At 50.3% G+C, this 24413-nt stretch overlaps 1 protein-coding gene across 9 annotated transcripts in view; it reads right to left on the bottom strand.

Moving 5' to 3' along the window:
• Window positions 1–1035: 1035 nt before the first annotated feature.
• ATG7 (autophagy related 7) overlaps window positions 1036–24413 on the bottom strand; it is a 295536-nt gene continuing 272158 nt past the window's right edge. For all 9 annotated transcript variants that reach the window (XM_060161161.1, XM_060161167.1, XM_060161166.1 and 6 more), the window contains one exon: window positions 1036–1313. In XM_060161161.1, the coding sequence (XP_060017144.1) occupies window positions 1281–1313 (33 nt within the window). In that variant the 3' untranslated portion in view covers window positions 1036–1280. The remainder of the gene's footprint in view (window positions 1314–24413) is intronic.

The raw sequence follows: 24413 nt of genomic DNA on the forward strand, positions 1-24413 counted from the left end.
GAGCCAGGCTGGGCGGGACCTTTGCTTGAAGCCCCAGAGAGGCTGGGGCAAGGCTCAGCAGCCCTGCCCTGCTGTACAGTGGCCTCTGATTTAAGCCCCGCACAGGCTGGAAAGCTGTAATTTTAACTCTCTAGGAGTAACGTCATTTACCTAACTTACTTACAGAAATCCAACTCTTGTACGACTCAGACTCAATTCTGACTGACTTTGGTTCCAGGCCCAAGACAAAAAAGATGACACCACAGAAATAAAAGTGGAAAGGGCCCCTCTCCTGGGTTCCATGCCCAGCTCTGAGGCTGGCACGGACGTGCTCACCCAGGAGGAGGAGGAAAATCAGCCCAAGGGGCCCACGGCAGAGCCCTCCCGCCACCCCTGATGGACACCTGGCCACAGGCTGAGGCAGACACACCACGGACTCCAGCCCACACAGAGTCGGGCCTTCCAGGCCACCACCAGGGAGGAGCCTGGGACGGAAGGCGCAGCCGCCCCTGCTTGTGGCAGGAGAGCAGGCGCTCACGTGGGGTCTGAAGCCTTCTCTGGGCCTCGGGTGTCCTGTACAGAGGCAGGAGCGGCCCCACGCAGGCAGCTTCGAGGATCTGTCCCTGGGCCCTGCCACCAGCACAAAGCAGCAGACACTTGTGTCCTCCCAAGCCCGCAGCTGAGGACAGGCCCGCAGGCGGGGGGAGCTGTCTGGGCAGCAGACTCCGTCCTCAGCGGGGGTCTGGGTTCACAGGGACAAGTGCGGTCCCTTCTGTCCCGCACGTGCCTCAGCTCTCCTGCCGCCCCCGCCTGCAGGCCACGCTGACGAGAACCCCAGCGCTCACACGTGCCCGGGGCCCCTCTGCGGGCTTTGTGGCACTGCCCCCGCGATGGCTGCGGCAAGGAGCTGACTTCTCACTTCCCTGCCTGCTCTGCATTGGGCCAACTCCTCCCTCTCCTCATTCCACCCCACGGGGGTCACGGCCAGGAGAATCCCGGGAGCCTGACTACCAAACACGTGTGACAACAAGAAGAAAGAACTGCTCGTGGAGGGAACCAAGTCCCAGATCACTGGCAAGGCCGAAGCCAAGGTTATTATTTAGCTGAGAACTGGTGGGACCATGAATCATAAGAAACGGAGAAGCTCCCGGGCAGCAGAGGGAGGGCCTCAGTCCTTAAGGTATGGAGATGAGGGGACCACAAAGGTTGGAGAATCACCACAATCACCGGTCCTGGGGGCAGCGTCCTGCTCTGGAGACTGAGAGCCCCTCAGCGGGCCGGCAGCCAGGGTGGGGGGCGTGTCAGACGGTCTCGTCGTCGCTCATGTCCCAGATCTGCGTGGAGAACGAGAGATGTTCAGAGCGTTCGTTCACCCGGCACCACCTGTGATGCTGCCTCAAAGCCGTGCAGCTGTGGTGACAGCAAAAGGAACACGGCTGCCACCTGCAGTGCCTCAGCCCCCTTGTCACCAAGGGACTGACACCCCGTTTCCTGTATAACGAAACCACGTCTCAGAGCCCTGCGGTCACTTGCCCAAGGCCTCCCTGGTGAATGAGCCCCCGGTGGCCGAGCTGGGGGAGCTGGGATTTGGACCGGGCCGTGCGGACCCTCCCACTGCTGCAGCGTCCCTGCCCCGCCCAGCCCCCCACTCACTCCCATTTCTCTGGCGCTGACCACTGCTGCCCCCCAGAGTAAGCCCTCTGGCCACCACGGGCCCCGAGGAACGAGAGGAAAGAGGGGGGCCCTGCCCGCTGGCCCCCACAGGCCCAGCTTTGTCTCTGCACCCCCAGCGTGAACCCCCGGGAGAAGGCCCAAGGCCAGCATGGAGCCCCCAGGCGCTCCTCGCACCCTGTGCGCCTGGGCCCTGAACTTACGCCTACAGACTTTCAAAATTCCTAGAATTGGTTGCAAAAGGCCACCTCAGTGCTGGCAGAGCCGAGGAAAGGAACATCGTGTTTACGTGAGGCTGCCCCGGAGAGATGGGGAGTCCCAGCCAAGGTAAATATCAACACCAGCTTGGCTTTCAGTGTCGGGGATGTGGAAAATAAATACAGAGAAGGAAATTTCCTCTCTCCTGAGGACCAACTGCCTGGGGCCGAGGGCTGGTGGTGGGTGTGCCTCCCACACACACCCGCACTTTTACATGCACCCTGCTGTCCAAGGACACTGGGACGAGACCACCAAGGTCCAGACGCCCGAAGCAGCGGGGATGGTGTGGAGGGCCTGGGGCTGGGGCCCAGCAGCCTGAGGGTGGCCTGGTGGCCCTGCCCTTTTCTGGGCCAGGCTCCCCGCCCAGATCCTCCTCAGCAAGGCTTGAAACAGACCCCTGGGCCTGCCCCCTCGGGTGGGATGGGGGCTGGCGCTGTAGGAGCTGTTGCCTTTCCGACTAAGGCTGCATCGGACGCACCTCCAGTTCTAGCCATCTGAGTGGGGGAAGGGGCACCAGAGGGCTCTCTGACACAATTCATTTATTCTTTCACTCTCTCATTCAGTAAACACACGCGGGCTCTGCCGACCTGGCGCAGATGCTCCCTCCTTCACTCCTCACAACAGCCTGTGAGGAGGTGTAGATGCAAACAGGCTCAGAGAAGGAGTCAACTAGCCCAGGATCACACAGCAAGTAAGGTACAGAGCTGGGAACACAGGTGAGAGGGAAAGGGTTATGTGAGTAAAAAGGCTGCTTGGAGGAGGGGGCCAGGCCAAGACGAGGGGGGTGAGCCCGGCGGGCCACGGCCCCCTCTGTTCTCCCGCCCGCCCAGCCTCCGGGGAGGGGGGCCGCCAGCCAGGGCCGGGCAGAGTCCGTGTCAGTGAGCAACGCTCTCCTGCAAGTGGGTAGCCAGGGCTCTTCACAGGACCCTGGGGGCTTTAATGGGAAAGCAGGAGCCTCAATCCGTTCTGTCATCCATCTTATTGGCTCTCAGCTCTGGGGAGGACTCCTCAGCACCCGGCCCTACCTCTGCACACGGCAGGGCGGGGAGAGAGCTGGCTTGAGCGTGGGCAGCAGGGAGGGATCCTGGCTCTTCCCCTTGTTCCTGGCACTGCCCAGGCTGCGTAGGGGAACAAGTAAGGCACCCAAAGGGCTGATTATGATGGGACTCAGCAAAAGCGGGGTTGCGGGGAGGCAATGGATTTTACAGAACTGCTCAGGGATTTTCCAGAATGTGTTCTCTGGGCCGGAGATGGGGTTTCTCTGCTAGGGCAGCCAGTCCTTTTGCCGTTGGCTGGGCTCAGGAGGGCAGCAGCAGTCTTAAGTGTAAACCTCCAGAAACTTCAGCCTCGACAAATACTGTATGATATCACTTAACGTGTAGAATCTAAAAAAGCCAAACTCATAGAACCAGAGAGTAGATGGATGGTTGCCAGGCCCTGGAGGGGATGGGGAGATGGTCACAGGGTACAAGCTTTCAGTTATAAGCAGCATAAATCCTGAGGATCTAGTGTATAGCCTACTGACTGTAGTTTATAGTACTGTAGTACAGTTTATAGTACTGTATACTTTTTAAATTTGCCAAGAGGGTAGATCTTAAGTGTTCTTACCACAAATAAAAAAAGGGCTGTGAGCTGAAGGATGTGTTAATTAACTTGACTGTGGACATCATTTCAAAAGTATACACATATTAAATGATCACATTGTATACCTTTAAAAAATCACATATACAACCTAAATATATAGTTCTAATTTGTTAGCCATTCCTCAATAAAGTTGGGGGCAGGGGAGAAACTTAAGCCTCAGCTCCTGGTAGACCGTGGACTCCCAGGTTAGTCTGTTCCCTGCTAGGTCCTCAGCCTTCTGCCCACCACCTGGGGAAGACGGGGGGAAGACGGGGCCATGTCCTCTTAATGAATAAAGGTTGTAATAAACTGGCAAAGATTTTAAAAATGTTAACACTCAGTGCTGGCAAGGGTATGGTGAAACACTTCCAGGAGGAGTATAAATTGGTACCGTATTTTTTTAAAAGAAGAGATTTGGCAATATGTAACGCAAAGCTTTAAAAATGTCCGTACCCTAAGGAAGAGATAAATGATCTCTTTTGCAGATGATATGCAAGTATACCTAGAAAACCCAAGAAAATAAATGCTAAGATGAATACAGATAATAACGAGTATTCAGTAAGATAGCAAGATATGAAATTAATGACACAAAATTATAGCCTTCCTGTATACAAACAACATCCAGTTAGAAAACATAACGAAAGAGAAGAACCCATTGTAAAGAGCAATGAAAAAGATAAATTACTAGGGAGTAAACCTAACATGAAATGCACAACATCTTTAGGGAGAAAATCCTTCAAAACAGTCCTGTAACAGTCCTCACAAACACTGTATGAAAAGTAAACTGGGATAAATGGGGATACACCCTGTGTTTTTTGCACGGGACAATTCAACATCAATAAAGATGTCAACTTTCCCAAGTAAACATATAAATTTAACACAATCTCAGTTTTTAAAAAATCAAGTATCTTTCCTGGAGCTAGACAAGCTGGTTTTAAAGTTTATGTGGAAAAGGAAATAAGCAAGACTATCTAAGAAAACCTTTGAGTATGAAAAGAGTAGTGAGGCAGTTCCCCTACTCTGTGTTTAAACAAGTCATAAAGCCTGTAATTTACAGGGTTGTGTCAGCAGGAGCACAGACAAATGGGCCAGTGGAACCAAATGAGTCGAGAAACAGAACAGAACAGAATGTCTAAATACACATGGAAATTTAGTATCTTAATAATAAAGGTCTGAGGAATGCGATCTCAAATCATTAGAAAAATATGAGCTTTTAAATAAACGACATAGGGACAACTGGAGAGTCATCTGCAAAAAGATAAAATTGATTCCATGCCTCACTGTATATCAGAATCAAGGCCAAATGGAGCAGAGATGTAAGTGTAAAAAAATGAAACCATTCAAATACTGGACGCAAACGTGGGTGAATTTCTTTATAACTTGGGAGTGGGGAGCCGATGATCCAAAATCTATAAACAATAAAAACAGATACAGTGGATGATGTAAAGACACACGTGAGGAATTTTGCATGGATAAAACACTGTAAGCAACGTTGAAAAGACAAATGACACACTGGGTAAAAATATCACCACACACCATGAAGGGCTCATCCCCCTAACATATAAATAGCTCTTAAAATCAAGAAGAAAAAGACCAATAAACTGATTAAAAAAAAAAACCAAACAGGCCAAAGACATGGGCAGTTTACAGAAAAAGATAAGCAAATAGCTTTTATACGTAAGAAAAGGTGTTCAACCTTACGTGAAAGAAAAGAAATGCTAAAATTTCTTAGGACACAAAATTCAAAATTTCTGGTCTCTGAAAGACACCACTATGAAAATGAAAAGGCAAACGACAGAGCCACACTGTACATAAAGAGGACTCAGATCCAGAATATACAAAGAACTCTTCCGGCTCGATGATAAAGAGACAAATAACCTGAGTTTTTAAAAGTGAGCAAAAGGTTTGAACACATATTTCACAGAAGAGGAAATACAATGCTAATAAGAACCTGAGAAGATGCTCAGCATCCTTAGTCTTCAGGGAAATGCAAATCCACACCACCGAGAGAGAGAGGGCCAAAGAGCACATGAGAAGATGCTCAATAGCACTATTAGAGAAATGCTTATCCAAACTACAGTGACACACCACCTCACACTGGTCAGAATGGCCATCATCAAAAAATCTACAAGCAGGGCTTCCCTGGTGGCACGGTGGTTAAGAATCTGCCTGCCAATGCAGGGGACACGGGTTCAAGCCCTCCCCGGGAAGATCACATATGCCACGGAGCAACTAAGCCCATGCGCCACAACTACTTAGCCTGCGCTCTAGAGCTGACACTCTAGAGCCTGCGAGCCACAACTACTGAAGCCCACAAGCTTAGAGCCCGTGCTCCGCAACAAGAGAAGCCACCGCAGTGAGAAGCCCGCGCATCACAACAAAGAGTAGCCCTCACTCGCCGCAACTAGAGAAAGCCCACACACAGCAACGAAGACCCAACTCAGCAATAAATAAATAAAATAAGTTTTAAAAAATCTACAAACAGTAAATGCTGGAGAGGGCATGGAGAAAAGGGAACCCTCCTACACTGTTGGTAGGAATGTAAATTGGTAGCGCCACTATGGAGAAGAGTACAGAGATTCCTTAAAAAACTAAATATAGAAGTACCATATGATCCAGCAATCTCACTCCTGGACATATATCCGTAGAAAAGCATAATTCGAAAAGATACATGCACCCCAATGTTCATTGCAGCACTGTTTACAGGAGCCAAGACATGGAAGCAACCAACATGTCCATCAGCAGAGGAGTGGATAAAGATGTGGTACATATATACAATGGAATATTACTCAGCCATAAAAAAACAAAATAATGCCATCTGCAGCAACATGGATGGACCTAGAGATTGTCATACTGTGTGAAATCCGTCAGACAGAGAAAAATAAATATATCACTTATGTGGAATCTAAAAAAGGGTACAAATAAACTTATGTGCAAAACAGATGTAGAGTCACGGATGTAGAAAACAAACTTATGGTACCAGAGGATGGGGGGGAGGGATAAATTGGGAGACTGGGATTGACATATACACACTACTATACATAAAACAGATAACTAATAAGGACCTACTGTATAACACAGGGAACTCTACTCAATACCCTGTAATGACCTATATGGGAAAAGAATCTAAAAAAGATTGGATATATGTATAGCTGATTCTCTTTGCTGTATACCTGAAACTAACACAACATTGTAAATCAACTATACTGCAATAAAAATTTTAAATTAAAAAAAAAACCACAAAGAGACAGCATACCTTACCTTCTAGAATGGCCAAAATGAAAAATTGTGGCTGGCAGCACCAAAGGCCTGCGAGAATGTGGAGCAGCAGGGACTCACCGGCTGCTGCTCGTCGGAATGGAAACGGCACAGTCCGTGAGGAGAAAGCCTGGCGACTTAAGAGTCCACATACACATCACATGCGCCCCAGCGACTCCACTCCCATTTACCCCAAGGAATGCAAACACGGGTCTGCAAAAAGACTGTGCAAGAATGCTCATGGCATCTTTAGTCCTAATAGGCACAGACTAGGCTCAATCCGAATGTCCATCAACAGGCAAACAGTGACATCCATCCAGCGGACACTGCTCCCCATCAAAGGAACCAGCCACCAAGGCACACAGCAATGTGTATACATCTCAGAATCTCTATGCTGAGTCACGGGAGTCTGACACAAGTCTACATAAATCCATTTATATGAAATTCTGGAAAGGGCAAGACTAACCTATGGTGACAGAAAGTAGATCACTTGCCACACTCACCAAACTATACACTTTACATGCGTGTGTTTTATTATACGTAAATTGTACTTTAATAAAGTTGACATTTTTTAAAAAGCTACACAGAACATTTTTCACCTCTCAGATTGGCAAAACCCCAATACAAGTGCTGTGGGAAATAGAATACAAGTGCTTGGGAAACAGCACTCTCCTGTAACACTGCTAGGACAGAAGTGGTATGACCCACAGATGAAAATGTGGCAATATCCAACAGGACTGTTGAGGTGTCAACTCCTGACCCAACAAGCTCACTCTTCATAAAATTTGCAAAAATAAACAGGAAAGATAAGCCAGAAATTAAAGTAAATGGCTACCTACGGGGTGGGTGGAATGGGCGTGAGGCTACTCTGAGCGTACCTTTTCACTTTAGAATCAAGAGACTGTTTTGTGTATTTGAAAAACTAAAAAAACCAAAAGCACAGCAACAAAACCAAAATAGATAAATTGGTCTTAATCAAAATAAAAATCTTTTGTGCATCAAAGGACACTATAAAGAAAAGGGAAAGACAACGCAGAGTGAGAGAAACATATCTGATAAGGAACCTGTATCTAGACCATTGACAACTCAATAATGAAAAGACAACCCAGTTTTTTACAATGGGCAAAGAAGCTGAATAGACATTTCTCAAAAAAGACAGATAACTGGTTGAGAAGCACGTAAAAGACACTTGCTCATCATTAGGCATCAGGAGAATGCAAATCAAAACCACAAGGAGATAACACTTTGCACCCATTAGGATGGCTTTAATCAGAAAGTCAGTAACAAGTGTTGGTGAAGATCTGGAGAAACTGGAACCCTCATACGTTGCTACTGGAAGTGTAAAGTGGTGCAGCCACTCTGGAAAGCAGTCTGGCAGTTCATCAAACAGTTAAACAGAGAGTTGCCAAATGGCCCAGAAATTCCACTCCTGGGTGTATACCCAAGAGAAATGAAAACCCATGTCCACATAAAAACTTGTACACGAATGTTCATAGCACTATTCATAACAGTGAAAAAGTGGAAACAACCCAATTGCCCACCAAGCAATGGATGGAAAATGTGGTCTCTCCTTACAGTGGAATATTGTTTGGCCAAACACCTGCCTACACTCCGTCTTCTCAAGAGCCTGGGGACGCTGGGGTGACTGTCCCCTTTTGCCAAGTAGGCAACTCAAGTGCAGAGGAAGTTATGTAACCTGTCAAGGAGGCCAAGCTAGTAAGGGGTAGAGCAGAGAGGCTCCTTCCACTTTATCTCACCATCTCCTTACTGTTGAGCATAATTCCTTCCAAAAAAACAGTAAAGGGCAGAAGCTGACATTCTGTTAGCCTGGCACCCAGTGAGTGGCCCCACGGCCCACACACAGCTAACCCAGGGCAGTAAAGGCCAGGGCAGCTGGCTCCCAGGGTCCCTAACCTCTGTCCTCCAACACTGTTCAGAAAGCGGAACCTAAGCTCCTGCCTCTTGGCTCGGCCTTTGGGCCCCCCGAGGAGAGGACTGGCAGTAGCCTGTGCTGGCTGGGGGGCCTGGGCAGTCTCTGACCCGGGCCCCTCATGCTCTCCCCCAGCCCCTGCCCTGCAGCCCTCAGGCCAGTGTAGGTGTGTAGTTGGCGGGGCTGGGGCCACCACTGTGCATGTGGGGAAGGGGAGCCTTCCAACCGCTGGGGCCCGTCACACGGGGTCAGGGAGCACGAGCGCTGGACCACACACCCCCAGAGGGCCTCAAGGTTTCACTTTCCACTCTCCCAATGAGACAGACGCATCTCAGAGGAGCCATTTGTCTTTCAATTTCGAACCTGTGTCCCATTTCTGGACCACACTGTGCCTGGAGCCTGCCATGAACTAAGGTTTTTCTTTTATAAACACTGTAATTATCCCGTAAATGGCATGGTTATATTTGTGTGTGTGTGTGTGTTAAGTGTTCATTTGTTAAACGTAAACATTTAAAATCTACCACCATTTTTGAAACCTAGTTTTAGCATTTCTTTATTTTTAAGATAAAAATTAAAATATCCCGATCTCTCTTGGGCCTCTGAGCAGCCCTGCTCCCCATACCTCCTCAGTGGGATCCTCACAGGTACGATTCGTTCTACTGGGAAGAACCGAGAACAGAGGGGTCTGGGGGTGGCATATGCTGGGGACCAGGTGAGGACACTGGATTGGGCTTCCCCGGCAGACTTCCCAGCCAGGGCTCCGTCCACTTGGGGGGAAGAATGAAGGTCCCATCATGTTTCCAAGTGGGTAACACTATAGCCATTCATTCATTCACTCATATGTTCACTCATTCAGAAACACTTACTGGGTAGTGCGGCATTGGGTGAGAGGAGGGGAGGGGGTTCCTTCATTTCCTGCCTGTCCAGGTGGTCAGTACTTTCCTTAAAATTATGGGAAACAGTGGCGGGCCGGGGTCTGGTGGTCAGTGAGCCCTGACTGAGCACTTCCAGGGGACCACTGGGACCAGAGGAGGAAGGCGACAGGAGGCACTGAGAAAAAGGCTCCAAACAGGTTCGGCCAGAGAGACACATGCCCACAGGAGGGCCGGGCCAGGCAGGGTTGCTTGGGACAGAGGACCCAATCATGGCCGAGGCCCAGGGAGACAGCAGGGCTTGCCGGGCTCCCCCGGCCAGTGGACTGTGGGCCTGTGCTTGGTCCCCAACATTCTAGGTCAGAGTCATGGACAAGGAGGGGAGGGGAGGAGGTGGCCTGGCAGGAGGAGCAGAGCGCAGGCTGCAGGCCAGCCTCCAGGCAATACCCCTCCCTGACCCTGGGCATCCCCACAGCGTCCACTTTGTCCCCCTGGGTGGAGACACGGGGCTGGGATCCCAAGGAGGAAGGCAGGGCTGCTTCCAGGGTCACTCTTCCACCCTAGGTGCCCACCGGAGAACAGGGCCTCCTGTCCACAGGCATCATTGGCCCCTGGGGGCTCTTTCGGGTCTCCACAGACTCTGGTGCTGTCTACACAGGAAGAGTGCAATCCCTGCTCGTTTCCGGGCCACTGGGCTCCACACCTCTGCGAGCTCACCTCCCACGACCCTCCCTCCAGCTCACCAGATTCTAGCTGCCCCGGCTCTCTCGAGCTCTTCCCTTGCTCTGGGCAAGGGAGACCCCTCCCCTCGATTCTGCGCTGCAGGGCTGGCTCCTGCTCCGGGCGCCTCAGACAAACAGCCCGTTTGGTTCCTGCCGACTCCTCCCCTCCCGTCATTCGTCATCGTGTTTTAGTTTGTGCCTGACTCCCCAGAGGACAGCGAGCAGCCCGAGGGTGGGCCCCCAGCCCTGGTGCAGAGCCTGGCCCGATACGTGGCTTTTGAATGAACAGTGATTCGGAACCATCTGCCCTGGGTGCGATTCCACAGTGGAAAAAAGAAAGGGGAATTCTGGGTGTGAACATGATACCCAAGAATCAAGCAGTAAAGAAGGGGTCCCCTCAGTCCACCTCCTTGCTGGGGATCCTGGCAGGTCAAGCCTTTGGCCTCCACGCCCACAGGACGATGGGGCAGGGCTGTGGGCATCTCCTGCCGGGTAGGCGGGCGGTAGAGCCAACTTTCCAGGGAGGCCTTGACTCCAGACCACTGACGCCCTGTTCTCCTCCCTGGGCCCCGCCCCGCATCGAGCCACACACCAGGCTCCGGGAGTGCAGAGTGGTGGGCAGTTCTTGCTTCTGGACTCCCAGAGGCGGGATTGGTGCTCGCTGGTGACTGTGTGTGCAGCAGCCGTGGGGCTGTCCAATGGCGCCTCTCGGGCTAACCTGTCTGCCCCGGGGCTGTTCGTGTCACATCCGGGGAGGGTAGCAGGAGGGGCCCCTGGGTGAGGGCCCAGGTTCTGAGCCCACTCCCAGATTTCCACCTGGAGCTCCAGTCACACCACGGGAATAACCCTGCCCTTTCACCATAAGTCCAGAATCTAAGAGCACAGAGCACATGCCCCAGCGTCCCTGGAGGCACCATGTGATCTGAAAGCTTCAAGATCCTTCTGCCCCTCAGACAAGGGTGACTGAAGGGAACTGCCTAGGCTGCCTGGTGTGAGCAGATGACAGCTGTCAGGGACAGACAAGAGGGAAGAGAGAGGGTACAGCATCTGTGCGAGGAAGCCGGGGCAGATGATGAGGGCTCCCAGGGGACTTCCAGGGGCCCTTGCTCACACTCCATCCACCTGCCTTTCACCCTCCTTCAGTGGAGATGAAGCAATCCCCCCGTGTACCATCCTCAGGGGTCTGCAGGCCCGTCTGATGCACCACCACTTTGGTGCCTCCCTTCTGAAAGACCCTCACCTGCCACTCCATCCTTGTGTCCCAAACACTCTCGACCTCCTCTAGCCTGGCCTCTGCTGGACGCCAGATCTGGGAGAGGAATTAAGGCCCAACCCCTCTTCTTGGGGAACCCCAGCCCCAAACTCAGCCTTCCAGAGACCAGGCAGTGGAAGGCTAGTGGAGGGGAGGGGGATGGAGACATAGCTAGAACTTGTGTGGCAGCATGGAGCTCTAGAGGCTTCTGGTGGGGAACTTCTCACCAGTCTTTCCCATTCCCCCCCGGCGGCCCCCCACCGGCGCTAAATCGGGCCCTGCATGCACTGCCTCACGGTTCCAGGAACAAGGTTAAGGTTTCACTAGAAAGAAACTGTGGTGGCCAAGAGAGCTGATAGGATGCAAATAATGATTTACAGCAAGTACCCTGGGCAGCCGATGGGGAGGGAGGAAAGGCGAAAGGCAATGCTTTCTGGGGGCTGCAGCAGTGGCAGGAGGGGGCGCCCCCCACCCCGTGTGGCGGCAGCCCCCGTGCACACAGGCGGCCTGCACGCCACCTTCAGGGCCTCTGCCCCCATCCTCCCTGCTCCTCCCACCCACAGAGATGCTCTGGGCTCCGAGTGACAAGAGGAGATGATCTGAAGAAGACAGCCTCATGCCTCAGAACCCAGATCCAGAGAAAAAGGCCAACACGCCAGGCCGGCGCTCAGGAATGCTGGGTGGCGCCTGGCTGGTCCTCACTTCACTGCTCCAGGCACCAAGAGCTCAGCTGACATGGGATACAGGGATAGGATGCCCTGGAGGGGGTTCCAGGGGGCCACCTGGCATCTTAAAGGAGGCACAGGAGGGAAGCAGAGGAAAAGAGGCTGCTGCGAGCAGCGACCAGACTGGAGACGCAGACCTCAGGTGACACCACCCGGTGACAGTCCACCCAGGCTTGTTTCCACCTTCTGGGGCTCCTTGGGCCTCAAAGCTAGGGCAGAGGGACATGGGCGGCAGGGGGAGAAGGTATAGCCCATGGGGGGCAGGGGGCTCAAGTTGCCCCCCGGGCCAGAAAAGAGAAACAGGTGGCCTCCCCACACCATGGAGGGGACTGGGCAAGAGAACGTGGCCATGCACCGGAGGGAGTACCTAGGCAGGCGTTAAACATGTTTTCAAGCAAGTTTTAATGATGTGAGAAAATGATCAGAAATCTCTGAAAAGAGAAAACTCTGTGCTCAGTCTGACCCCACTGACATACATGCTTGGTGAAAAAAAGGGCTAGGAGTAAAAAGCAAATCAGAACAATAGCCTCTGAGTGGTGGAATCGTGGGTGTGAGTATTGTTCCTTATATTAGAATTTTTTTAATAATGCTCACTTATGACTTCCATGATCAAAAAAAAAGGTTGTGTAAGGAGGGGGGGGGAATCCTGACGCTCCCCAGGGAGTGTGGAGGTGAGGGTGTGGCTCTGTGCACAGGGACTCAGTGCCTGTTGGTTTCTTGTGTTTTTCCCTCCCAGGAAGTGCTGAGAAGCAAAATAAGAAACCTCCCGCTAAGGGTGGGGTGGGGTGGGGTGGGGTGGGGGGAATGCTGCCATTTAACCGTGGAACCCCAGTGAGATTTAAGTGGAAGACCCCAGCCGGAATTCCCAGCCCACAGTGCAGGCTGCCCATCACCTCCCGCTGTGATTAGTCTGGAAAATGGGGCTCAGGGCCCTGCTATATATTTAGCCCCCTCCCTCCAGGCATGTCCTTAAATGAGGACCAACATCTAAGAGCTCTAAGGAGGGTTTACTGCCGGCCGAAAGACGGAGGTGTGACTGAGCTCTGCTGTGGGGAGGGCCAAGGACGGGTAGCAGTGGGTTTGGGCTCTCAATCCCTCATCTCTAAGGAGGGAGGCTCTCAAACAGCAGCAGCAGCAGCAGCAGCGACTGACAACAGGGTGTGGATTCTCCACTCAGACTGGGGAGTAGTGGGGATTCACTTTGGAGACGACACGAGGCATGAAGGAAGGGGACGTGAGGGAGAAGGGTGGCCAGGCCCCAGGCCTGCTTGCTTCCTTCCTGGCTTCGCAACACATTTTTCAAATTAGGTGGTAAGAATACCGGGCAATTTCTGTGGCACCAACATACTTTCTTTCAAGATATGATTTATACGTTTGGCCCACATTTTAAATGAAATGGTTATTGAGATAAATGGCCGTGCTGGAGGCTGCAAAATGTTTTCCATTATGTAGCTCTTCTTTTCAGTTCCTTAGAAACCTTTCTGATAAGGGCCCCATAAAAAGGCGGACACTTCGGCATTTTTGTTCTCTACCTCAAAGCGCTATGGGGGTCAACACTGGAGAGGGGGAGATGGAAGAGAGGAAAGTGTGAGAGCTCAGAGCTCCAGCGTGAAGTAAATGCAGCATCTAAACAGACTCAGAGCAGCCTTGACTTGGTACCAAGAGAGAACTCTGAAACTTTAAATATGCAAATGCAGGTGCCCTGGGCTATCTGCAGAGGGCCAAGATTCACCCCCCCCCCCACAACCCGCAGACTTTCTCCTGAGGGCCCAGCCTCTGGGCCTGACCACCAGAGACCTCGAGATGAGGCAGAAGCTGTCCCCTGGACTTTGTACCAAGCTACAGGAACCCGAGAGTGCAGTACTGACATAAGGGTGGAAAAAAATAGAGAGTGAGAAACAGACCCACACATATATGGGTCGAATGACTTTCAACAAAGGTGCCGAGGTAACTTAAGGGGAAAGGAGAGTTGTTTCAATACATGGTGCTTGAACGATTAGATATCCACATGGAGAAAAATGAACCTTGACCTTTATCTCAAATCATACGTAGAAATTAATTTGAAATGAATCATGGACATATATATGTAAAAGCAGAAAGCATAAAACTACTTCTAGAAAAGAACATTAAAAAAATAATGAGACTTAGACGTAGGCAAAGGATTCTTAGAATACCAAAAGTATGAACCATAAAAAATTAATAAACTGGATTTCATCAAAATTCAATGCTTTTTGAAAGACAACATTAAGAAAATGAAAAGGCAAGCCAAAGATATTGAGAAAATACATGCAATGCATATACCTGACAAAGGACCTATGTCCAGAAAATATAAAGAACTCTTACAATTCAATAAGAAGATAAATAACCGATTGGAAACATGGGCAAAAGATCTGAAAGAAATGTCACAAAAGAAGATATACGGACAGCAAATAAGTACATGAAAACGTTCAACATCCACTATCATTAGAATACAGAAATAAAAACCACATACCCACTCAAATGGCCAAAATTAAAAAGACTGCCAGCTCTAAGTGTTGACCAAGATGCAGAATAACCAGAACTCTCATACACTGCTGATGGGAAGAGATGGTACAGACACTTTGATAAACAGTTTGACAGCTTCTTAAAAATTAAATATACACTTATATGATAACCCAGCAATTCCAGTCCTAGGTAATCACTCAGAGAAATGGAAAAAATGTCCACATGACTTGTTTAACAAGCACACACTGGAGCTTTATTTTCAATAGTCCCAAACTGGAAACAAATACTCATCAATAGATGAGTGAATAAACAATTATGATATAAAATGGGATACTATTCAGCAATACAAAAGGACAAACTACTGACCCATGCAACAAAATGGATAAATCTCAAAAATTTACTGAACAAAAGAAGCCAGACAAAAGAGTATTCAATATATGATTCCAAAAAACAATCCTAAAATCTGTATGGAACCCCAGAAGGCCCCAAATAGCCAAAGCAATCTTGAGAAAGAAGAACAAAGCTGGAGTCCTCATACTTCCTGATTTCACACTGTACTACAAACTACAGTAATCAAACCAGTACGGTACTGGCATAAAAACAGACACACAGACCAACGGAACAGAACAGAGAGCTATTATTTGACAAGGGAGCCAATAACACTCTATGGGAAAAGGAGAGTCTCTTCAATAAATGGTGTTACGAAAACTGGATAACCACATGCAGAAAAATGAGATTGGATCCCTATCTTATACCGCTCACAAAAATTAACTCAAAACGGATTAAAAACTTAAACATAAGATCGGATGCTAAAAACCTGATATGGAAGAAGCTCCTTGACATTGGTCTTGGCAATGATTCTTTTTATATGACACCAAAAGCGCAAGCAACAAAAGCAAAAATCAACAAGTGGGACGTCAAACTAAAACATTTCTGCCCAGCTAAAAAACCATAAAGTAAAAAGGCAATCTACAGAATGGAAGAAAATATTTGCAAATCATATATGAGATAAGGGGTTAATATCCAAAATATATAAAGAACTCATACAACTCAGTAACGACCATCACCACAACAAAACCAAACAATAAACCAAACAATCTGATTAAAAACTGGGCAGAGGAACTAAACAGACATTTGTCCAAAGACATCCAGATGGCCAACAGGTACATGAAAAGATGCTTAACATCACTAATCATCAGGGAAATGCAAATCAAAACCACAGTGAGATATCACCTCACACCTGTTAGAATGGCTATCATCAAAAAGACAAGTAACAAATGTTGGTGAGGATGTGGAAAAAAAGAGAATCCTTGTGCACTAGTTGATGGGAATGCAAATTGGTTCGGTCACTATGGAAACAGTATAGTGGTTCCTCAAAAAAATTTAAGAAGAGTACTTTATGATCCAGAAATTCCAATCCTGGGTATCTATCCAAAGGAAATGAAAACAGGGTATCAAAAAGATACATGCAGTCCTGTGTTTACTGCAGCATTATTCACAACAGCCAAGATATGAAAACAACGTGTCTATCAACAGATGAACACGTAAAGAAGATATGCTGTATATATACTATTCAGCCATGAGAAAGAAGGAAATACTGCCATCTTCAACAAGGATGAACCCTGAGGGCATTATGCTAAGTGAGATAAGACACACAGAGAAAGACAAATACTGGATGATATCACATATGTGGAATCTAAAAAAGCCGAACTTGTTAAAACAGAGAATGGAATGATGGTTACCAGAGGCCGAGGGGCTAGAGAATTGGAGGGTACAAATTTGGAACTAGTAGATAAATAAGTCCTGAAGAGCTAGCTCACAGCACAGTGATTATACAAAATGATACTGTATCATAAACTTCAAAGCTGCTAAGAGAATAGGTCATAATTGGTCTCAACACAAAGAAATGACAATTATGGGACATGATGGGGGGCGGTTAGCTAACACTGACATTGCAAAAATAAATGTATCAAATCAACAGGCTGTATACCTCAAACTTACACAATGTTTTATGTCAATTACATCTCAGTAAAAATAAATTTAAAAAATAAAAAAATATGTTGCATTTATATGAAACCCTAGAAAATACAGATGGAATCTGTAATGGCAGAAAACAGACCCTTGATTGTCTGGGGCTGGCTGGTGCAGGATCTGAGTGTGAAGGGCCCCAGGGAAATCTTTACCTTTTGGGGTGATAGACATTGTCCATATTTTGATTGTGGTAGTAGTTACACAGGTGTGTTAAGTTTCTCAAAAATCATAGAAAGGTACACTTTTACATATATTTTACTGTATGTAAATTACACCTCAATAAATGTGATTTTTAAAATTCAGCAAAAAAAAAGCTAAAAGGTGTGTGTGTGGGTTCACAGAATATAAATACATATTTATAATAATTGCCAAAACATATAATAAGAGGAATACTGTGACTTTTCCAAAACGGGCAAGAAGGCAGAGGGTGGGCAGTCCCCAAGGGGGGCCCCCTCCCACCCTTTCAGCACCCAGACTGTTTCCCAACCGTTTTACTCTGAGTGTAATTTTCCAACCACTGAGCGGAACAGAATCATTACGGTCTAGCATCCTTGCTTCCTCAGCTAGATGGCAGGCCTTCTCTTACCCTGGGTAGGATTTCCCCTTTAGTCACCAATCAACACCCCATGGTTTAGCCGAGGGGTAACAAGCTCTGCCTCTGAAACCAGACTTCTTGGACTGCATCCCTGCTCTGCCACTTAACTAGCTGGGTGACCTTGGGTTATTTACCTGTTCTCTCTGTTCCTCTGTTTTCTCATCTGAAAAACGAAGACAAAAACAGCATATCCCTCATAATGCTGTCATGACAAAGGATTTAAAGTGCTCAGAATAGTACCCGACACTGGGTACACAGGAGTTGCTGTTATTTGCTTGAAATGATTGAGAACACAACTTAACATGGAAAAAAAAAAAATCCCTGTTGCCATCATGAACATTTTTTGGTAAGCTCTTACAAGTTGTGGGTAACTGATCTCACAGAAGAGCCTAATTAAAGCTTTTCATGCTGAAAATACCACAAACCTGTTTCCTCCTGTCTGTGATGTCATTCCTTCACCTGCTCAGTCACAAGAATCATCCAGGGCCAATTCTGTGTCATATTCAAATATGACCCTCTTTAATCTCTACCACACCATGGTATCTTTACAGATAAAAAGCTGATGGCTCAGAGGGCAGATGACTCAGCCAGGGTCACACATCTAGACAACAGCAGAGCCCAGATTCAAACCCAGGTCTCTCTGCTTCCATGCCCCATGCTCTCTCGCCACTGTGGCTTCTGGCAATAAGTCACTGTGAGGCTCCTAGGGAGTATCTTGCCGGGAGAACTATCCTCTGAAGGGTAACTGTACGACAGAGTCTGTGCTCGCCTCAGAAAGGCCTTCTTGGGACTTCCCTGGTGGCACAGTGGTTAAGAATCCGCCTGCCAATGCAGGGCACATGGGTTCGAGCCCTGGTCCGGGAAGATCGCACATGCTGCGGAGCAGCTAAGCCCATGTGCAACAACTACTGAGCCTGTGTTCTAGAGCCCAGGAGCCACAACTACTGAGCCCACATGCTGCAACTACTGAAGCCTGTGCCTAGAGCCCATGCTCTGCAACAAGAGAAGCCGCCGCAGTGAGAAGCCCACACACCGCAACAGAGTAGCCCCTGCTCGCCGCAACTAGAGAAAGCCCACGTGCAGCAACGAAGACCCAACACAGCTAAAAATTAAAAAAAAAAAAAAGAAAGAAAGAAAGAAAGAAAAGAAAAGAAAAGAAAGGCCTTCCTGAAGTAGCTAACTGGTCACGCAGAGAGGGCAGGATCACTGGGCCTGTCCTCTGGGCTCTCAGCTGTCACTCATCCCAATAGAGCCCCCACGCTCTGTATGTCACCGGGGCTAGGTACGCCACAGACCTTCTGTCAGGTTCCCGTGATGCCCCGCATGGTCAGTCAACCCTGGGCTCCAGGTTCCTCCTAGTGGGGTGGATAATAGAGGCCACCTGAGGTCACACACACCCTTCCCAGGCCGCCGCCCTGTTACGGCTACAGCTCAGCTCGCCGGTGCTGGATAGGAAGGGAGCGAGGTGCTCCCAAGTACAGATCTGGGCTCTCCCACTGAACAGCTCCGTGATCTCAGGCGAGGTTACTTCATCTGTCTGAGACTTAGTTTCCACCACCACCCTCACAAAGGTTGTCATGGGTAAATAAAATACGAACGGAAAGCACTCACCCAGAACCTGGCATCAGGCAGGCCCTTAAGAAATGTTAAATGAATCTGAGTCCAACTGCGCTGAGGCCACAGCAACACAAACCCTCTTGGCTACTGGCTGAGGACTTCATAATGGACACTTGTTTTACGTAACATCTCCCTCATTGCTACATTCAGACCCTTGAGGGAGAATGGTGCCTGAGACTGAGAGATCAGGAAGAAAAACGATACTCTTTATGGAGTATCCAGCCAGCCAGCCACTTATCCATTCAACAAACAGGGAACACCCACTGCATCCCAGGCCCGATGCTAGGCTCTGGGTGTGCAGCAGTGACCGGGGCAGATACGGCCCCCACTCTCAGGAGGCCTCTGATTGTGTGAAGCTCACGTTCTAGTGGGGGCGACAAGAGACTAACACACAACCAGAACTAAGAAAATAGCTCCAAGACATCTAAGTACCATGAAGGAGAGTAAACACGGAGTGTGAGATGGAGTAACAGAGGAGCATTTGCTTTAGACAGGGATTTTCTGTAAGCCCTCTTGAAGGCAACATTTAAGCTGAGATCTGAAAATGGGAGGGAGCCAGCCCATCAAAGAGCAGAGGGAGGGTGGCTCTTGGTGGAGGGACCGGCAGGCGCAGAGATCTGAAGGCAGGAACGGGCGCGTGTGCTCCAGGGACTGACGGCAGAGGATGTGGCTGCGGTGGGAAAGCTCGGGGCAGAGGGTCTGCGACGCGAGGGTCCATGGTGAGGAGTCTGGGTTTATTCTAAGCCACTGAACTTAAGCAGGAAGCAACACGATCACCGACGGTGCCAGGAGAAACAGAGAGCAGTGTGCATATCTGAAGTCTGTCCTGGAGGGAGAACCAGCAGGCTGAGCATAAATAGCTAGGATCGGAGTCCTTAAATGTCAGAGCTGGAAATCATCTTACACACATCAAGTCCCCCCACCCACTGTTACAGAAGGGGAAACCGAGGCCCAGAGAGGGGACACGGCCTAAGCAAGGTCATAGGCAGAGCTGGGCGTGGAACCCTAGACACCAGGGTGGTCCTCGGCTGCCCTGTCCCGGGTCAGAGCCACAGGCTTGGTCCACGCCCACGGAAGGAGAGGTGAGAGGGTCCACTCTCCCCGGAGGCCCCCCACCGGGTGTGCTCACACAAACGTTTACTCTGAAAACAAGGGCAGTGACCTCCGCGGAACACAAACATCCTCCCTAGGTGCGCGTGAAACTCTGCACCTCTTGCGAAGTGGAGGTTTTGGCTTTCTTCCTCTGCAGTCCCGGTAAAGGTCCTGGGAAGGCACAGACCCATCCTGAAGTCCAGGCTCCGTGGCCAGGACAAAACTCCAAGCGTCAGGGGTGATGGTCACTGTTGCTGGAGCAGGGTGCGGGCAAGGTGGGGCCCGCCCCCGGCCCTGCTGTCTCCAGGCCACCGGCTGCACATTTCCCAGAGGGTTTATGGGAGCTGGCTGTGCTCACTAACGGCAATCCATAAAGACATTCCTCTTGCTTCCTAACTTGTCTCTAATGAGCTACTTCCCAACTCACCAGAAGGCCCTCAGTTCCCCTCCAGCCTGCTCACCTGGGTCCTGGGGACAGTCCTTCCAAACTCCCACTACCCAGGCACCGGCCCTGAGAGGCCCAGAGAAGCCAGGGCCTGGCTGACCTGCTCATGGAGGGGGTCTCATCCCCAGCCGGCCAGTGTGGGCAGCAGGCTTGGGCGGGGGTGGGGGTTTGGGGGCTCTGCCCCTCCCACGTGGAACCGCTTTTTCTCTGCTGAGAGTGACAAGCTTTGGGCTCATTTTTTGGTGGGATCAGCAGAAATTCTTTACAAGGGACAGATGTGTTTCACCCTGAGAGCAAGGGTACGAGGCTAGCAGAAGCCCTGGTCCCAGGGGGTTCCAAGGTGCTCTGAAGGCCCTGGGAGGGCAGGCTCGAGAACAGCCGCACGGCTCTCCCAGAGACAGAACCAACTGTGCCTCATCCCGGGCTCCCCCACGTCTGTGCCAAGGACCCTGTGAATCCGAAAACTGAGGGGGTCGAGCCCTCCTCACAGGAAGCCTGCGTGCCTCAAATGCCAAATCCACCTGCAGAGCTGGGTCCTCCCACTGGGCGTACAGCTGTCCCCTCAGTCCGCGGGCCTGAGGGCCCCATCAGGGCGGCTGTCCCATCACCACCTCCCACAGCCTGTCCAGCTCCGCGAGGGGCCGATGCGGGACAGTCTTAGGGTGACAGAAGTCGGGACTCCACCTTAGGGACCTGGGAGCTGTGCTAGGTGCCTCTGGGGATAGAACGATGACTAAGATGGTGAGGCCCCTCCCCTCAGCAGTCTTCAGTCTGGCCAGGAGGGTAAGGCACAGCAGGCAGGGTGTCTGATAGACGGCCCAGGGGAGCGGCCTGAGCTGAGGGGGCAAACGTCCGGGCACTCCGCTAAGGCTCTGCACAGGATGGTCTGGATCTAAGCCCTGAAGGATGGAACGTTCCAGAAGGAATGCCAGCATGGCCTCCAGGGAGGCCCCCATGTAAGGAATCCCAGGAAGAAATCAATCGGCCCTTTTACAGAAGGCTTCCTGGAAGAGGTGATTCACAAGCAAACGGGGGTGTGAACTGGACGCGCAGCCGGGGTGATACCAGGCAGCCAAGGCACTGGGGCGAGGAGTGCAGGCGAGGACTGGAGGCCAGGAATGAGGCTCCTGCAGGGAGGGCAGGGAAGGCTTCCGGGATGGGGGCTCGAGGCCGGGAGAAGCCTCCGGGCTGCTGGTTGGCTAAGGCCCGCTGAGCTGGGCCACCCTTCTGCAGGTGGGAGGCTCTTAGGTGGTCCCGAGGTGGCCAGGTACGTGACGGCAGGCAGTGACTGGGGCTCTGTCTCCAGGTGGCCAGCAGGCCCAGAAGACGGAGCCGGGGGAGAGCAGCTGCCCACTACGGGTTAAAAGACTACTGCTTCAGAGAGGCAGGCGATGAGCCACTGGACACCCCGGGTCATCTGGGGCTCCACCACACGGCCTGCTAACAAACAGTGCGGCAACCTCAGTGTCCAGTCCCTGCCGGGTGGCACGTACCGCCAGCATGAAGGACAGCCGTTCAGGAAGGGCGCTGCCACCTTCCAAACTGCTGGGCTCTGGGGAGATGCCTTCTCCTCGGTGAGAATGTCTAACCCTGGGGGCAACACAGGGCCTGGCTGTGAGCAGAAGACGTGGGGACAGGCGGTGAGGGCCTCTGTTCCAAGACAAACAGCATGCCGAGGCGACATGGACCATGCCTTTCTTTACCTTGGCAACATCCTGCCCAAACCTAAATATAGACGCCTGTGCAGAAGGCGCATCTGCCTACCGCCACAGCATCGGCACGGTCCGACTCAGAGCAGAAAGGCTCAGTGTTAAGACTCTAGAAGCTTTTCACTGTGGGTCGCTGGAATCTCAAGTTCCTTTCTTGTTTGGCTTGACCATCCTCAGGGGCAGGTGAAACTGACAGCCCGCCTGGCCGAGGGGCACAGCTACGCCAATGGGCTGGAGAAGCCCGGAGGCCCACAGCCCCAGCTAGAGGCTTTCCTCTGGTCAGTACTTTTCCAGCCCAGACAGCTCAGAAGTGCCGCAATTCTTGACCTCTCCTTTGCGGCTACACATTTCTGATGGTGAGAAATCTGGGCCTCGAGATGCGCTCCAGGTTTTTTCTAATTGGCCATAACTTGAAAGAGTTTAAGTGTTTAAGGATGAAAAAGAAACAACGGTTCATTCTCTTAATATTTTTTTAAAAACCCATTTCATAAACCGTTCAGAGTTTTGCGCTTCAAGCCTATTTCGTTTTTCTCTTTTCTCTCTCTTGGTCTGATGATAAACAGCGGGCACTACATTCAGAAAGTTGCATTTTGGTTAACAGAGAAGAACTGTGGCTACAAAAAATAACATCTTCAAAGAATCAGCTCCACGTACTCCCTCCCATCTCTTCTCTCTTCTCAGAAAGTAGTTTGTAGTGATAGTTTTCAGTCATCTCAGAAAAGTTTCGGCCTCAGTGTGTTTACGTAATGGCTATTTTTTTTTTTTACAGAATGGGGATTTTTCTCAGTGGTCCCAAACTATCAGAAGAAGAAGGTAAGTCTAAGTTCATTCTGGGAACAACATCAAATCCAAGCAGAAGAACAGAAAGCAAGCTATGTATGGTCCTAACTCGTTTAAAATCACACTTAAAAATCACTTTATCTTTCTTAATAAATTACTGCAAGCTGGACTGGGAAAAAAATCGCTCCAGAGGAGGTTTACAGTATGAATAACCGCTGAGAGATCATTTTCTTTGTTTTTCTTGGCAAGGGTCTTGCTGGGTCTAAATGAACACGCACAGCCATGCTGAGAGGCGCTGGGGATGAGGGCTGGGGGCTTAAACAGCTCAGCCTGGGGCCAGCCCAGACTAACCTGCCCCGCAGGCGGCACCGCGCTGAGTCTGTGGCGGGTGTGGGGTGTGGGGGGGCGATTCCAGGTCCGGGACTCCAGGTGAAAAGCCCACTCTCTGCTCTGCCTCCAGGCTGTGCCTGTCTCGGGCCCCTTCTTCCAGTCCTCCCCCAGCCTGGGGCCTGCTCCCCTCCCAACCCCTCTGGGAAAGCCTCCAGGTGAGCATCCAGGTACCAAGCTGGGTATGCAAGGCAACACTGACACCGGGGGCCGGGGGCCAGTGTGCAGGCAGAGGAACGGACTCAGGGCTCCTCCAAAGCCCTTTCACTCCATTAACAAAGTAGATATATCTTCCTGCCTGCTGACTGCCTGTCAGGCACCGTTGGTAAACATGCCCTATGTTATCTAGATAGTTCCTCACCCCATGGGGAGATTATCATTAACCTTGGGAGAGAAGCCTGTTCTTAGCTACCAGCTCACACCCCTCCTTGTGCCTCCCACCCGTCCTTGTAGACTAGCCCGCTCCTGCGGGGCCCAGCACACCGCACTTCTGGTTTATTCGTTGTGGATGATGCGCTCCTTAAGACCAGTGTCTGCAGCGTCTCACACAGCGCTCAGCACCAACACATCATAAACCAGGCATAAATCAACAATCAGGCTCAATAAACGCCTGTTAAATGAGGGAATAAAAGAACAAGCCTGTTCTTAGCACCAAATCAGCTCTGTGAATTCTCTTCTTACCATTTTGAATCTCAAGCACCTGGAGGGCAGGGACCAGATGCCCCCTGCAGTCTCTGCGTCCCTCACAGAGCCTAGCTTAGTGATGCATTGGTCAGTGTGTTGGTATAAAATGCAATCTTTTCGTTTCCCTTTTTTATTTTGGCCGCACCGTACAGCTTGTGGGATCTTAGTTCTCCAACCAGGGATTGAACCTGGGCCCTTAGCAGTGGAAGCACTAAGTTCTAACTACTGGACTGCCAGGGAATTCCCCGTTTCACTAAGTCTTAAGTGATCACTTTCTAAAGTGATGATTCTGGGGAAGA

Source organism: Lagenorhynchus albirostris, chromosome 10, assembly GCF_949774975.1.
Source record: "Lagenorhynchus albirostris chromosome 10, mLagAlb1.1, whole genome shotgun sequence".
Lineage (NCBI taxonomy): Eukaryota > Metazoa > Chordata > Mammalia > Artiodactyla > Delphinidae > Lagenorhynchus > Lagenorhynchus albirostris.